Source organism: Physella acuta, unplaced genomic scaffold (assembly GCF_028476545.2).
Source record: "Physella acuta isolate Inbredline_101_S28 unplaced genomic scaffold, ASM2847654v3 ptg000944l, whole genome shotgun sequence".
NCBI classification, from domain to species: domain Eukaryota; kingdom Metazoa; phylum Mollusca; class Gastropoda; family Physidae; genus Physella; species Physella acuta.
In genome coordinates, this window is record NW_026732461.1 from 277,724 (window position 1) to 295,216 (window position 17,493).

Consider the following 17,493-nt stretch of genomic DNA (forward strand, 5'->3'; position numbering starts at 1 on the left):
AAATATTGATTTTGTTTGACGATTGTTACAAAGGTAATAAATCCCCTAAAGGGCTTTATATTGAACATAATAATATGAATACATTTTCTCAATAGGAAATAAAATAAATGTCCATTTCATTTTAAAATTCCGTGAGACTTTAAGTTTCGGGGTTTTGAAAATTTAAAAATTTTTGTTTCAGGATTGGCAAAATTTTGGGATTAATTTTCAGGATTTACATAAAAAAATTAGTGGCACCCCTGCTGGTACCTTAACCCTTTGAGCCCGCCAGGCCGGTAAACCGGCTTCAACATTAGGCATATATGTCCGAAAAGCCGGTTTTCCGGCCCGATGTTCTAGCGTCATATTCCTAGTGGCCCGTATACCGTCTAATTAAATATAATTAGCGGAAGACTGACTAAACTGCACATATATCTTTTTAGTGCGTGATTATGATTCTAAAAATAAATTTTAGGAAAAGAGAAGGTGTTTACATTTCGTAGCAATGCTGCCGAAACGAAAAGCTGAGCCACAGCCATCGACTTCATCACATAAAGTTGGTGCAAAAGATGAAGCAAAAGACCGAAATATCAGCAAAAGAAGTAGAATGACTGCATCTCAGGCAATACAACTACTTATTGATTCTGATGAAGAAGATAATATTCCTGGTCTATATTATGATGATAGTGACGTTGAATTTGAGATTGAACTCAGTGACATTGAAATTGACAGTGACAATGAAACTGTTCAAGTACGTTATGATGCACGTGGTGCCAAGGACAAAGACTTGCCGAAACGAAAAAAAACAACTGTTTACTGGTGCAAAACATGCGAAGTTTTTCTTTGCATCGGGTCCGGCAGTGATAACTGTTTTGAAAGTTATCACACAAAAGTGAACTTCTGGCGATGAACTAGTATGGCCAGGTATCAATAATAACAAAACAATTACTAAATGTAAATAGGTTTCTTCTATGTTCTATCAAAACAATAATTACGTGTTCTTTTTATATACATTGTTCTGTTCATACATTGTAAACAAATAAAGAATTTCAGAATCTTTCTGCTTTGATGTTTGATCCTGAGTCTGGATACCAAATTTGGTCTGATTATCTCAAACGGTTCAAAAGTTATAGGCAAAGTTAGAAGCAGATAAGTGAAAATTGGTTTGGCCCTGGGAGCTCAGGAAATGGGAGAAATTAGGCCAGGGCTCAAAGGGTTAACTTTAATTAAACAACGTAAGCCTCATCCTAATCTTATCCCTGAACCTAACACAATCTCTGTACTTAATCCTTAATTCTCCTCTAAGTTTTATATAATAAATACACACACTTCTAATATTAGGCAGAGAGTGTTCTACCTCACTTTTACTGAGGGGGATTAAAATAAACCCATAATTTTCATATTAAAAAACGCCCTGGAGCTTCTGAGGGGTAGAATAGGTAAACACAACTCCAAAAACTAAGATCCAAAAAATGTTGTGCCGACTTAGTTCAAGAAAACAAGGTTACACATAAAAAATGATTGGTAACAGACTGATAATCTCCCATTTTTTTCATCCTAATAAAAATTTGCATCACTTTGGAAACCCTTACAAAAATATATTTCTGGTTGTATCTTGAACAGTTTTACATTTTCACTATTTTTGTATTTGGCAAAAAAAAAAACAACTTATTACAGATCCTTATAAGTTCTCATAAATGAACAAGGGGTGAATTTCACCTAAATGGAGCAGTGCAAAGGGTTCAGGGTTACTACTTGAATAAACAATGAAACTGCACCAAGGGTGCTTCTGCTGTCGTGTGAGCTGGTGCACCTTGGACTCTCCCATGAGCATAATGGCACCTACAATTGTTGTAAATAGTGACCCTATAGTAGGTATACAGTGGGCCACTATGATTGATGTCTTAATCAAACCATGGACACCCTGCGGCACCCCAGCGGTAGTGTACTGTTGGGCACCCCGAGTTCCCCTGGGGCAATCTTAGCACCTACTACAATCAATGACTAAATTGAATCCGGTGTCACACCATGACACCTTAGACCCCTGGTGGTTGCTGAGGGGTATTCTACCTCCATATTTAAAGGGGAATCCATTATAAATTATCTCAGAGACAAAATAACTCATGACAAAAGATAGCATGGACAAAATTCCTACAGTATTTAGGAAGGTATGAATTGTGTAAATTTTTAATTGAATTTTCAAATGTTGTATTTAAAATCAATTAAACTAAATTAAAAACAAATAGAAATTTAAACGTAATTGTATTTTAAATAGCATTTTATTTTAAAATGTAAAAATTTATTATCAATAAGCCTGTAATACAGCATGCCCTCAGGTAACTGGGTGCTAGTGTGGACAGACCTGCACCCTAACAACTATGAGCCAAGAAATATATTGCCTGCTTTGTTTAAATTAAAGTTTTAGAAAACAAGGTCACACAACTAAAACTACATGATTGGTGATGTTATAGACAATTTTGCATCAGTTTGGTTTGTCGGAAAAGATTGCAGCAATGTGTGATGGGTAGGCTAGTTTAATACAAAGGTATGGATACAATACAAATTAAAAAGAATTGGTAACTAGTTTTACTAATTTAATTTGTTTCTGTCTAACACAGGTGCAAAAACAGAATTCAGAACTGCGTGCAAAACTGACACGCATTCATGCAGATTCTGCATTGGTTGATATTTTATCTCCATTACCTTCCCTTCGCATAAGTCGCCCGAACGATAAGGCTAATCTTGCACAGTCTCTCTCCTTAGACAGTTTTTCGGTCTCAGAATATTATGATGCAGAAGAAAATTTTGGGACAATTAGTGACTCTTCTTCTGAGGTATAGTAATAAAATACATTTTTTCTATCTTCTGGGTTTCAAAGGATGATTGATTTTGCACCACCAAATTTACTGGTTTATTTAAAGCATAGTCATCAGTGGGCTTTGATGGGCATTTATTTAATGGGTAGATAATAAAGGAATAAAACATATTTGTTTTTACTCAAACAACAGAGCAGTGACTATGCAAGTCTATTTTTAATCACTTCAAAATTTAATAACACTTACCCAATCTCAATCTTAACTTGGTATCGTACCCATTTAAACTGACCTTAACTCTGTTATAACGTTATAACAATAAAGAATTCAACTGAAACGTATTGTAACACTAACCCAACTTAATTTATATTATGAAATCTTTCTGAAATTCTAGTCAGATGACCTAAAATAGTGATAAAAAAATAAAAATAAGTAAACAATGCAGCATTGTAGGGTTTTTTAATTTAAAAAAGTAAAACCTGATTTATATTGATAAAAACATTTTCAATTATAAAAACATCTCCAGCCTGGTCATTATTTCAGAAGGATAAAAAAAATAGGTATATACAAACATTCTGTATATTATAGATTAGATATGACTATGCTACCTTGGTGTTGAGCGTTATGCATCATATTCAAATTTAGAAGAACTAAAATGGTGGAAATGAAAGCTTGATTATATGGCCTATACAAATCTTTGAAAAATTAAAAACTAAATTTTAATCTTCATGGAATTTAGCCAGAACATGACCTTCCTTTTGTTATTGCCTTTAAGTGTTGCAAAAGCTATTCAGGGAGTTTTTGGCTTGAGATTTTAATGTGTTCATTATTATCCAGTAAGATAGATATGACTGAAAACTACATTTTTGCTCCATTAATGTGATACCATATTCAATTGTCTATGTAATAACCTAGAAAATACTTTTTAAAAAAATCAAAGCTTGTTATAAATGTCAGTCTCTCAAAACCTCTATTGTATTGCTAGAAAGTATGCTCTTTGTTATTGTTTTTGAGTTTACATAAATTGATTTATTAACTGGGCTTCCAAGCAAAAAGACAAAAAATTACCTATTGTAAGTGTTACTAGTAGGGATGTGGTTGTTGTATGGTAGAAATTTGTGCTGCTAGCCCAATCGCATTTTGGACTTGTAGCTGTATGATGTCCTTGAGTCCACCCAGCTCTGATGGGCACCTGACTTATGTTGGGGAAAGTAAAAGGTGGCTGGGCGTAGTGCTGACCACACCATCCCTTTATATGCAAGGTCAGAAAAACATGAACTCTACTACATTCTGGCCAGGTAAGAAATAATTATTTATCACAGCATTATGCCAGAAGAGCCTTTTATCTTCATACCTATGACATTGATGCATTTTACTATGAATAAAGAAAATATTTTAAAGCATTTCTAATTGTAAGATCTCTAAACTTTTAAATTATTCAGTAATGCACCCAGTAACTGGTTTTATAATTTTTTCCAAAAAGGGCACATAAAGCTGGCTCTCACTTCCTCTTAACTATGCCTCTTATAGTGATTGTGTTAAATAATCTAACATTGTAGTGATATCTGCGACCATTATGTTACTGTTGCTTTTATGTTCTCTATTTGTAGCCCACTGATGAAGAGGTGTCGAGTGAGATTTCTGAAGATGGAAATGATACTGATTGCTATGCTGGTGGACTTTCAGGTTATAGCAATAGTGTTAGGAAGTATAAGCATTTTGCGTAATTTTTACTATTTATTTATACTCTAATATACAATGCACAATACAATAGTAAACAAAACGTCTGTTTTAATACATTCAAGTAATGTGAGCAAGAAATGAGGGGAAGGAAGTTGATACACACTTATGTACACACTTGTGACAGGTACAAGGAAGATAGGGAAACCATAAATGATGAGCAGGTTGAAAGAGAGATGGGGAGGCAAATTGTATAGTTAAAGTATCATCTTTGCCCTGTATTCCTTGGTGAACTGAAACGAATAAAAAGAAAGGGTGGTCTATTAGTAATATCACACTAAGTGTCATTTAAAAAGCTATTTTTTTTTTAAATTAATTTATCAGTTATTTAGTATGTTTGTAAATTTTAGTAAAAATTAATCAGTGTGTGTGAACCCAAAAGAATTAAGTATTAAATAGTAATTACCAATGTTTTTTGTCAAAATCTACTGTTAATAATAGTTCATTATGTGGCTATATCCATTGACTCACTTGACTTAACCCTCTTTATTCCTTGTTAACCATAGGGTCTCAACCATAACCTTCCATTTTGTCTAGTCCCCGACAGTTGATATTGCAGCCTCCCAAGACATCCCTGCTGTCTTCAGTTCTTCAATATGACTCAGTCTCCTGGTCTGTCTTTCACCTTCACTTGGGGTGCCACTCTATCATGTCACATTTGAGTACCCCCTACGCATTGTGTTCCCTACCCAGCGCCACTTCCTCATTGTACTGTCCCGGGGTCTTGCCCCGTCCTTCTCCATGGGTCTATATTAGACACTGAGTCTTACCACATCAATTTCAGAATCTGTCTGAGACATTTGTTAATGAAGCTCTGTACATGATCTGTATAGGTCTTAGAGACTTGTCTCTGTTCCATATAGCCAGCATGACATTTGAATTTAGAATCCTAATTTTTATTGTGTTGGAGATGGCAAAATTTTTCCACTAGGGTCTCACAACTGTGAAAGGGTAGTGGGCTCTATTAATTCCAGCACTGTACATCCACCTTTGTTCCTCCCGATCGGCTGATCTTGCTGCCAATGTAGACAAATTCTTTTATCTCTTTAGAACTGTTTAATTGTTACTAGAAGTAACTTCACTTGCCCCATAGACCATCAGGTTTGAAAGGGAAACTTTACTTACTTTTTACTAGTCATTAGTCTTAAAGTGTTTTATTTTTGCCCTTTGAATTTTTATTGAGAAATACTTATTCTTTAATCTTTTGCTGATCTACATCCATAAAAATTAAGGTATGTTGGTTTGTTTGTCTTCTAGCATTACTACACCTTTCATCCAGTTGCCATGAAACTTTGTGACATTAATGAGAATACTCCAGGGGAAGTTTCTGCGAAAACACAGTATTTAAATTTTCCGCAGGGGTGGCGCCCTGCCGGGTGCGATCTTTATGTCATTCTAACCATCCCGGACAGGCCCTACAATGGCCTCTTTGAAAATCCTATCTGTAAAGGACTGTGACTTATGTGTTTATTAAGAAGTATATACCCAGCATTGCCCGGGTTTAGGAAATATATTTGTTTTACAATTAAATGTCTGTATGAAAATAGAGACTGTTGAGAAAATAACACATAACCCTAACTCTAAACTTAACCCTAACCACAACCAAATTTAAACACAAAGGTAACGCAAAGGCAAACACAAACAAAAGTGCAAATGTAACTCAAACATAAATGCAAACAATAACGCAAATGGAAACATAAACTTAAATATAGAGGACATTAAGAATGGCTTCTAAACTGTTATTGATCAAAAATAATAATTAGTTAACAGTACATTCAGTGTATAAAATAAAAAAAAAAGGTAATTTTTTTTTTTAAACTGTATTTTACCTACCACATTGCATTTTATCGAACCATGCTAATTAGATAATTGTTGTTTTTTCCTCAATAACAAAACAGACTAAAAGAAGTAATTTATATTTTCTGCTTAATTTTTTTGAAATGTCATCTATCAAGGGAAGTAATTGGCATAAACGGACGTTATGTGTATACTTTGTTCTCTGCACATTATGTCAATCAAAATGAAAAATTGTAAAATGAAATTTTAGTTTCAAAATGATCAATATTATTTTGTAATCATCAATTTAAAAGATTGGTAAAAATAATCATCACTTTAAAAATATTACACAATTGCGATCAGTTTGAGTTTTTTTACTATATGCAAGTCTTCCACAAACATACTGAGGCACAGAGTCCATTTGAGCTTTATATATTAGATAAAAAAAGTCATAATTGGTTTTACACAGTTCATCCGAGTGCCATGGAACTTTAGAGAGTTGATGAGAATACTTCTGGGAAGGTTTCTGCAGCGAATATGGTAGGCTACTGTAATCATTCACTAAATCAAATCTGGCGCTTCTGTCCATAACCCAGCGGTCAGATGACCTGCAGCACCCTGGGCTCTCAATGGTGACTATATTTGTTTTCATGAGCATTCAACAATATAGGGAGACATGGTGGCACACGTCATTCAATGATAAGACCGAACCATGGGACATACTCTGCACTCCTGTGGTACTGTAACAAGTGGTTGACACATTAATGATTGCTGGGGTATTTTCTAACTCACTATTATTGAGAATGATTAATGTGCATTCCCTTGTGGCTCTATGGTTCCTTTTTTCATTTTACTAGGGACACTGTCGTCTTTCCTCCCATGCCTTGGCGGTTGTATAACATGGTGCATTATTGGCTCCCAGATGAGCACCATGACTTAATTTGTAATAAAGAGTGTCATACACTATGGATATGCTGGGTTACTGAAATCAGTTGCTAAAGCAAACAAGGGGCATCCTCTGGTGCACCTGTGGTCATATGACCAGAAGCACCATGTGCTTCCCATTAACATTGTTTTAAAGAGCAAACTACATGAGGGATTTGTTGGGCTACTACATCTAATAACAAACCAAAACGGTGTAGTCCAGGGCCACTGCAGTAGTTCAACCGGTGGTTCCCACAAGAGACATTCAACACTCCTTACACCTTGGCGGTTCACAAAGGATATTTTACTTCACCCTTGCATGGTTTTTTGTGTCTAATGTGCATGCTATCACAACGATAACTTCAGTGTGGATAGAAAATTAGGTTGCACATCTAAAAATATATCAGTAACAATTGAATGTTATAATGAGTGTCATTGTTTCTTTTGTTTTGAGATCACATAAATGCGCAAGACAGGTACGCCAATATCAAATATTTTAGTAGCAAGTGCATATTAAGTATATTAGAAAAGAATCTAATACTTATCAGGTGTAGTTTCCAAAACATTAAAAGTTAATTTAATAAATTGAAACATTTTGAGACCAGGTGTCTCATGCAACTAAAGCAGTGATAAAATAATTTAAAATGGATTTATTAAACTGTACTACATCCTTATCATTTTGAAAAAAAAATATGCTTTTGAAAATTTAAAACAGTTGTTGAGACTGCAAGAGGATCTAAATGTGCCACTGGAAGAAGGAATAAACTTCCAGTTCCCAAACCAGAAAGTCCAGATGTTAGTCTTTGGAATTTACTGTACCGAAACATTGGCAAGGATTTAACTAAAATTTCTATGCCTGTCACTCTAAATGAGCCTCTAAGCATGCTTCAGGTGAGTAAATACCATTCAAAATTGTCTATTTTGGATTTGTATAGTCTTGACTTTATCCTGTTACATTTATCTAGCTAATTAAAATGAAGAAGGTAATTAACAGTACTTTAGAAGTCATGAACATTGTAACTTAAATGCATATACAGTTACAAATTTAGGCTGCACACAATAAAAAACATAGATTTTGTGACTAGCTTCTTTGAACATTTATGAGCATAATCTTAATCATAATGCATGCATCAAACCAGTTTAAGCTGTTAAAGTATGTAACATTTTACAAAATTAATGGTGTAAATTTTTATTCACAAGTACTAGATGAGTTTTAATTGGTTTTCATGAATAAAATCATCTATTAAAAGTGCTGTTTTTTATTTTTATTATTAAATGTTTATTTCAAAGTTTATATGGACAGTTTTCTTTTATATAGTTTTTAATTGTAATTTAAGAGGGGATTTCCTCCAACAGTTATAGTGCTTGTTAGTAGGTCACCAACTTCTCGTTCTCGTACTTGCCAGCTAGTATTTTTCAAACCATACAATAATTTTTAAATTAAATCGGGGGGAAAAGAAAAGCTATTTCCGCTATTGCTAAGTTATTTACAAATGGAAAAAAAAATGATAGACTACAAAATATAGCCTACGTAAAATTTGTAATTTTAAAATAAAAGAAGCTAATTGTTTGTTATTATTTATTTGAAGGAGTCCTAAATATAGTTACAATATTAATATAATATCAATAGCCTAGACCTAACGTACTTAATTTGATTCTATTATTAGTAAACTTTTTATAATTGTTGTATTTTGGGTACTCCTGGTATTTTAAATTCTTGAAGTGAGGCCTAGAAACAAAAAGCCATAAATGGGAATAGTGTTCAAAATTAATTAATTTAGTTAAAAAATGTATATCTTTCACTGGCTAATGAGAATTCAAATTTATGTGAGAGAGACTGAGACTTACAAAGCCTATAATAGTCAACATAACATGTCTGAACTCTTTTTACATTTGAAATCATATGCTCTCCTTCCTGACTCTAAAACCATTTTCAATGCATTGTAGCATTAATATGTAAAAAAAACTTTTATTTGAATTAATTAATCAGTTGGATGTGTTACCTGCAATGCACTGAAGCACACCTGTTGTACACCTCTTTCATAGAAAAAAAGGCTAACAATGCAAACATACTTCAATTCCAGAGATTATGTGAAGAACTTGAGTATAGTGAACTGCTCGATAAAGCTGCTGAATATGATGACCCTTTTGAACGAATGGTAAGTCCACTAATTCAGTTAATCAACAGCTTTTGTTTAGAGATATTTTAACTGTTAAATTATTTAAATTATGCATGCTGTTTTAAAAATAAAAACTTGTGTTTACCTCTTTTTAGATTTATGTTGCTGCATTCGCTGTAAGTGGATATGCTAGCTCATACTATCGAGAAGGTCATAAACCTTTTAATCCTTTACTCGGAGAAACGTATGAATGTATAAGGGAAGACAAAGGCTGGAAATTCATAGCAGAGCAGGTTAGCTTTCTTCAATGTGTCTATAAAGAAAATGTGGGTGTAAGACAAAAGGCCGACAAGACAAAAGGCAGACACGGACAAAAGGCCAAAAGGCTGACATGACATAAGGCCGACAGCCAAAAGGCAGACAGCCATAAGGCCGACAAACATAAAAAATATGTATATCGCAAATATGTGCTAATGCATAGAAAACCAATAAGGCGAAACGTTCAAGAGAAGAGACTATTATAGTTGCTTTCCTACAAATCTCGACATTTTACACCTCACTGATACGAAAAAACATAATTTTGCAATCTTGTCCGTATGTCTGTGTGTGTGTGTAAACACGATAACTTGAGTACAATTACAGCTAGGTTGATGAAATTTCATATATAAGTATTATATCAAAATCGTAGATCCATATCAACTTTTGAGCGATTCCCGATAACCGGAAATGGAACTTTTTCTACTTTGAATTTTTCAAAAGCCTTTAACTTGAATACTATTTCAGATAGATAAATGAAATTTCACATTTAAGTAAAATATCTAAATCTCTGCCTTCTATCAAATTTTGACTAATTTCTGTAGACCAGTGGTTCCCAACCTTTTTCTAGTGGCGACCCACTTTTATAAAAAGTAAGTGACCCGCGACCCCCATAGAATTAAAAAGCCGAAATTAGTATGGAAATTAATAAGCAATAAAATAAGATTTTCTAGTAGACTTTCAATATGAACTACTATTGATAACTGTTTTAATAGCATGAGTAAAATTGCATACTATTCACTAAACCTTCGTGGTTAAGTTTTAAGTTTTTAAAAAAAAATTGTAAACGCCAACCTATGTCATTATAATTATCTTAATTTTGTTTTTAATCGAAGAAAAGTGTTGAAAATATATTCTCGAAAAGTCAATCAATTTTACGTTTGGGTATGAATGGTGAATAGCCTACTACACCAAAATTGTGTCTGCAGTTTTTCATCTTACACGGAATCATTCTGCAAATCAAAGAATTCATCTTGTAATTCATCGGGAGTGCTGGCAACATCAAGGGAAGAAGAGAATGGGTAATGCGTCAATGCAGATTCTTCTTTTTTCAGCTCAGAGAAATAGCGATGCAGTTCGTTTTCAAGAGATTCAAGATGCCCAGAAATCGCTTCTTTCAAAATTTTAATTATCTCACAGTCAGATTCATCTACCACACCGCAGAGTTTCTCAAATTTACAATATTTCCAAGATTTGTTTTCTTTACCGATTTTGCAGCTTTGATAAAAACGCCCCGAGATTATCATGGAAAGTGATAATATTCGTTCATTTTCCCTGAAGCTTCAGGTTAAGCTTATCTTGATGTTCGAACACATCTGCTAGGTATGATACTCTCTCCAACCACTCTATGTCGTTTTAAGTATACCAAAAAGTTTTGTTTCCTTTGCACTCCCAAGAACAATTTGATTTCAGATTTCAATTCAAAAACACAATTTACATTTATTTGACAGCCAGCGTACTGTAGTGTAGTAGAGCAGAACCTCGTGATCTATATTAATGTTTTTGCTCAGTTCTTTGGAGGCTCCAGATTTTATATAATTTACGACTTATACTAGCAATGGACTCTTGATGTCAATTGGTTAGGGCAGTGGTTAGGGAGCTAAATCTTTTCTGTTTTCTGAAAGCCCGATTTTGAGCTAAACATAGATGGCGCATCATCCGTACAAACCCCCACAGCCGTTCTAACCCATTTTAATCATCCAGTTTCAAAAAAGATATTTATTTTCTCCATGCTATCTTTACAAAAGAGCACTCTTTTATCTTTGCTATCATCCGCATGAATATCGACACAGACCAGCAACTGCGAACACGAACTCACGTCTGTTGATTTATCAACTTGAAAAGCAGACAATGGTGAAAGCTTAATTTCAATAAAAATGTGTTATTTAACATTTACGTACAGGCAGCGTTTGATGAGATTTTCTCCTATTGTTTTTTTTTTTTTTTTTTTTTTTTTTGCTTGGCATTTTCTATCGCGACTTCATTTGATGCTTGCTTGCACTAATGCTGGTGAAAACTTCCTGTTCGATCAAGTCTCTGGCGTTTGCAACTAGCTTCATATATTTTTTGGTGTGTTCCGAATGACTCGTCTCAAATGACGTTTTAGTTTTGAAGATTTCATAGATTCGTGACTGAGAACAACTTTGTACAGTGCGCTTTGTTTCTTCTCTATTACATTTCCAGTGATGTTAATGAAGCCGAATTTCAAAAATTCTTCTAAATATTTATGTTTTGTTTCAAATTACTAAGGTTTAGTATACCAGTTGGCGACCCCCCAGAAAGACCTTTGCGACCCCCAGGTTGGGAACCCGTGCTGTAGACCGAAGTAGTAATTTTTGCTATTTCCTATTTCTAGAAAAAACGCATGTAAATTTATAAAGTACTTATAATATTCCACAGTATTATGCACATTTTATTTGGTGTTCACTTGGTGTGCAATTCTTTTTTTCTGCGAGATTTTATTCTATTTTAAAAAACAAGCCGACCCGCGGCGTATCGTACGTCGCTATTTAGTTGTTTTATTTTCTACTTCTCAGTAATTCATAATTTGTGAATTCGACAGTACCAACGCTGCCACTGAAAATATTTGCTTTAAAACACTATCAGTAGCTCGTTAAGGACGATAACCCCCACTTTCCAGAACCCCTACCCCACATCCCCCCCCCCCCCCCCAGTGAAAGTAAACTCCTCTTAATTACCTCCCCTAAGTTTAAAATAGTTTCAAACTAAATTATCTGCTACTAATAGCCGTCACTAAAACCAGCTCTACGATTGTAAACATTAAGCATGAACCACAGCTCACCAGACCATGTAGGGGTGGGGGTGGTAGGGAGCGCGCTTACAGCTTAGTGTTTTCTATTGTCTCCAAGAAGAGAATTATATATATAGATTTAAGTATTTAAAATGGATTCAAAATCATGCTTATATCCCGAGTTGCCATCCCCTGTTGTTTCATATAAGAAAATTCGAGAAAGTTTAGGGAATATCACTCCCGGTTTATTTTTATTAGCGTGACTTGAATTTATTTTTTAACTGGCATAACTATTAAAAGTATTTTAATCAATTAGTTTTTTCGACCCTATTTTTATGAAAATGTATCCACTTTTTCTAGGAATCTCAACGAAAATGATATTTGACATTGATCCGTTTAATGTTTCAGCATTGTGCATGTATTTAATATTTTCTTCACGTTATTCGAAAGTGTATAAACTGTGGCAACTATAAAATAAATTTAAGTCATTATATGAACAAACCCTACTCTATCACTTATAAAAAGACAATGTGATGCAATGTGATAGCACTGCATGGTGCAATGTTTACGGAATGGGACTGACACACTACCAGCAGCATTATGTTATAGATTTTCGAGAAAGTTTAGAGGAGATCACTACATTTTTTTTTCCATAATGGACCAGTTATCTAGTTTATATTTAGACCAGTTATCTAGTTTATATTTAGCTCCATTCTGCCTTGAGAGACAGTGGATGCCCACTCAATTATAAAACCCAATGGATCATGTAATAGGAAATTTTATAAGGAGCTCAAGAATGGCCCATGCATTGTGGCCTTGTAAAGCCCTTATCTCCCAGAGGATTAAGTTAATCAATGCATTGTAATCTTGCTAAATGATAATCAATCTGCCCTTTATTAGACTCTGTGGTCAGTTCCAAAATTGGAATCATCTTTTAACGTAATACACCTACCACTATTTCTTAATCTTGTTAGCTCCTTTTTAGTTTTAAAAATAGTTATCTTAAAATTAATTATTAATGACTCAATTAATGTTTGATTAAAAATTAGATTTTCTTGTGTTGTCATCTGAAATTAATTTATTAGAAATCAATATTTGTGAGTTGTAATTGAGTAACATGAGTTGACCACAAACCCTGATACAAACACACAAAGAGATATTGTAAGCAAGGTGGAAGCTTGTAAAAAGTAAAAATAAAGAAATAAGAATGCCTTATGAATGTCTTTCATCATTCTTTAATGCAATTTTTTGCAATGTGTGAGGTTTTGTTTAAAATTAATGAAGTTTTGATTTGGAATGTATTTGTTTATATTTATCTTGTTCAATTATTTCTTTTTTTCGGTTTGAGTTAAGCTTCAGGTACGTTTCCCAAATGGCCTGAGCAATAATGTTTATAATGTTTAATTTTTAAACTTTCAGGTATCTCACCATCCACCAGTGTCTGCTTGTTACTGTGAATCACGCAATTTTAAATTATGGCAAGGTGAGGTGTAAGTTAAAATCTGATGCTTACATAAAATAACATTGTTTCCATTGTAATTCTAAAATTTTACTACAGAAGAAAAAATGAATTTATAAAAATATGTATGTTTAAAAACTATTACAATAACTTTCTACAGGACTGGCACTGTTGAGTTCTATGAGATTTTAAGATTTTTGGCATCAAAGTTGAGGTGTTAGGAAATTGTTGAATCAGTCAAGGATTTGCCTTCCTTAAACTATACAATATGGCTTTGATATAGGTTTAAAAATAATTTTTAAAAGATTATAAATTTGTCGTCATCAAGTTTCTTTGTTCAGTTGCTATGCATTCTGGAGAATTTTAGGAATTTAGATAATTTGTAAAATTCATTAGTTTGGGACTGATGAAATATAATTTTTTCTTAACATGTCTGCAGTTTTTGTGATTGAGTATTTGGAGCAAATGATAAGCTTTTAAAAATAATGATTTAAAAAAAAAATTATACTTAAGCCTACACAGTCCCCCTCTGCATCTATATATATAATTCTCTTCATTGGGACCATGCGAGACACCAAGACGTAAGCTCAACAGACTATATCACTACCACCCCCACTCCCACCAGTCTGGTGAGCTGTTTACAATTGTAGTGACGGCTATTAGGGGAAGATAATTTAGTTTTTAAACTATTTGAAACTAAGGGGAGATAATAACATATTCTGCTTGCTCTTTTCATTGTCGCCTGTAAACTGTCGTCACAGATGGCTGCTTTCGCTGAGGTGGGGGGGGGGGGGGGGGGGAAGGAGTGGAAAGTGAGGGTGAGGATAATCGTCCTTCACTAGCTAGTGATAGTGTTTTAAAGCAAAATATTTTCAGTTGCAGCATTGGTAGTGTCGAATTCACAAATTATGAAATACTGAAAAATAGGAATTAAACAAAATAGCGGCGTAAGCTAAGGGGAGATAACATATTCTGCTTGCTCTTTTCATTGTCGCCTGTAAACTGTCGTCACAGATGGCTGCTTTCGCGGAGGGGGGGGGGGGGGGGAAGGAGTGAAACGTGAGGGTGAGGATAATCGTCCTTCACTAGCTAGTGATAGTGTTTTAAAGCAAAATATTTTCAGTTGCAGCATTGGTAGTGTCAACTTCACAAATTATGAAATACTGAAAAATAGGAATTAAACAAAATAGCAGCGTATGCTACGTCACGGGCCAGCTGGTATCCTTAAATAATAGAGTTGTTCTCCTGTAATAAGGGGCGTAACTGGAAAATCTGAAACAATATATTTGGCTTTTGTGATTAAATATATTTCAATTCTTGTTGTCAAAAATAGAAGTTATATTTCTAATATTTGTTTGAGAAAGATTACTCTTACATAAAAAGCCCAGGTATTCACTTCTCTCTGTATGCCTGTAGAGAAAAATATTCTGGTTATACTACATGTATGAACTAATTTTTATTTAAATACAGTAACACAAATACAAGATATATTCAAATTTAATAACAAACATTTAATCATGTAAATCAAGACTTACAAGAGCATTTGTTCAAAATGGTTGCAAATATGGCATTTGGTGTAAATGCTACAAATTTGCTGATTAAAAAATCTTATGCATTTAATGCATTATTATCCTAAGGCAAATAATCTTAAAGAAACATTTATTTGTTGTTTCTAATAGGTTCCAAAAATCAATTTCCAAGAGAATAAGCTTAATAGATTCAAGAATATATTGGAATTATTTACTTGTCATCTGGGCCAAAAATAATCAAAATCAATTTGTTAGAAAAGTATAAATTCTTTTGTTATTCTTATCCAGTTCCAACATTTAAATTTTCAATGGAGATATTCCAATTTGAGAAATGTAGAAATAAACATTTTAATTCACCCAAAAAAAATTTTGTCTGCAAAAAAAATAAAAAATAAAAAATAAATACAACTTTGATGTTTGGAAGTTCAATCTCATGCCCACTTGCGTCCACAAAACTCAACTTACTTATGACCCTACCTCTCCCAAATAGACATCGTAAATGTCCACAAAACTCAACTTACTTATGACCCTACCTCTCCCAAATAGACATCGTAAATGGATGTCCCAGAGGTGTGCACTACATTAATATGTCATGGTTGTTGGGATCTGCTAGTTAGATCAATGATAGTGTGTGAACCTACTCTGACCCTAGAATGTACCACACTATTGAAAATTGTTGTTCGCTGAAAAATTCATTGCACATGAAGATTTTATGTCTCAGATCAACCATTTTTTTATGAAGCACAGTAGAAGTTGTAAGCATTTTTTTTTTTTAAATCATTACTGTAAAATATAATTGTTTTAATTTTTTCAAGTTAAAATATTGATTAGATCTATTTTTGTTGATAGTTGACTCCATTTTTTCATTTTTAATATAATCAAAATGTGTCAATTTTATGTTTAAAAAAATACCACCATAAGTGACTGTTAATTTAAACATTATATATCATGTTTATATGACAACGTTAACTTTATATGTCAACCTACAGCATTGCTATGTCTGACGATAGACTTAAGAAAATAGGTGTTCTAGGCTGTTTGTAGTATTATAATCTTGGGTTTAGTGTTAGGGTCAGAAATTAAGATTGGAGTTGTGTTATGGTTTATGTTAGGAATAGGGTTTATGTTGACATCAGCAAATCATATTTGAATGTAATTAACTGCTAGATTTTAAGAAGATTCTTGTGGCATTATCAGACAACAATACATATACCATAAACAGGTATTTAAAAATATAAATGTGAAAAGTATTATTCTTTTAAAGATAACAATTAAAAGGGCATTATTTTAACAAAAAGATGATTTTTGCTTAAATATTTAAGGTTGGCAGACCTGTACAGTATTTAAATGTATACATTATTTCTGCTTTCCTCACTTATTAGTTGTTACGTTGTTGTTGTTTTTTTTGTTGTATGAAAATTAAAGTACTATCTACTTAAAGTTACTTTATAATTATAACTCAAACTTACAGATGTCAGGATAAAAACAAAGTTTTGGGGAAAGTCAATGGAAATACAACCTCTTGGAAATGTTAATGTAATCCTACCAAAGTAAGATGTTAAATTAAATGAATTGATTATTATTATTTTATCATTTCACATATCATCTGATGCTTAACTTGAAGGCTTTTTTTTTTTGTTTTTCTGTTAAAAGTTCTGTTAAAAAAAACATTTGTTTTCTTTATTATCCTTTTTTCTGTTTAATTATCGAGTTCTGTAAGAGAAAGTGCATTTCATTTGGTTCAAGAAACAAGAATGATTATTTTTTCCAAATTGTAGATTATTTGTTGGCTAGACTTTGAGCAGAAAAATGTTTCCATACATTAATGCTTAGCCAAAGCACAGTCATCAGAGACAGAATTCCCATATTATTATCCATCCTAGGGAACTGTCATTAGTTATTGCAGAAATTATAAGACCTAAACTCATCTTGTACATGTTTGGCACTCTTTATTGATATAATTATAATCTACCGTAGGCTTGGGCCCTTTGCTAGTTTACTGCAATAAAATATAAATATTATTTTTACTCTTGAAAAATGGGTTCATTTTTAATACCAGACTTAGGCATGATTGTTTTGTAAAAAT

At 33.2% G+C, this 17,493-nt stretch overlaps 1 protein-coding gene across 4 annotated transcripts in view; it reads left to right on the plus strand.

Annotated features, from left to right (window-relative positions):
- LOC131953734 (oxysterol-binding protein-related protein 6) overlaps positions 1-17,493 on the plus strand; it is a 59,357-nt gene that overhangs the window by 27,976 nt on the left and 13,888 nt on the right. For all 4 annotated transcript variants that reach the window (XR_009388674.1, XM_059317069.1, XM_059317067.1 and 1 more), the window contains exons 12-18: positions 2,598-2,813; positions 4,403-4,478; positions 7,948-8,123; positions 9,317-9,391; positions 9,508-9,645; positions 13,839-13,902; positions 16,879-16,957. Coding sequence is in view for 3 of the 4 variants with exons in the window: in XM_059317069.1 (XP_059173052.1) it covers positions 2,598-2,813; positions 4,403-4,478; positions 7,948-8,123; positions 9,317-9,391; positions 9,508-9,645; positions 13,839-13,902; positions 16,879-16,957 (824 nt within the window). In the remaining variant the exon portion in view is untranslated. The remainder of the gene's footprint in view (positions 1-2,597; positions 2,814-4,402; positions 4,479-7,947; positions 8,124-9,316; positions 9,392-9,507; positions 9,646-13,838; positions 13,903-16,878; positions 16,958-17,493) is intronic.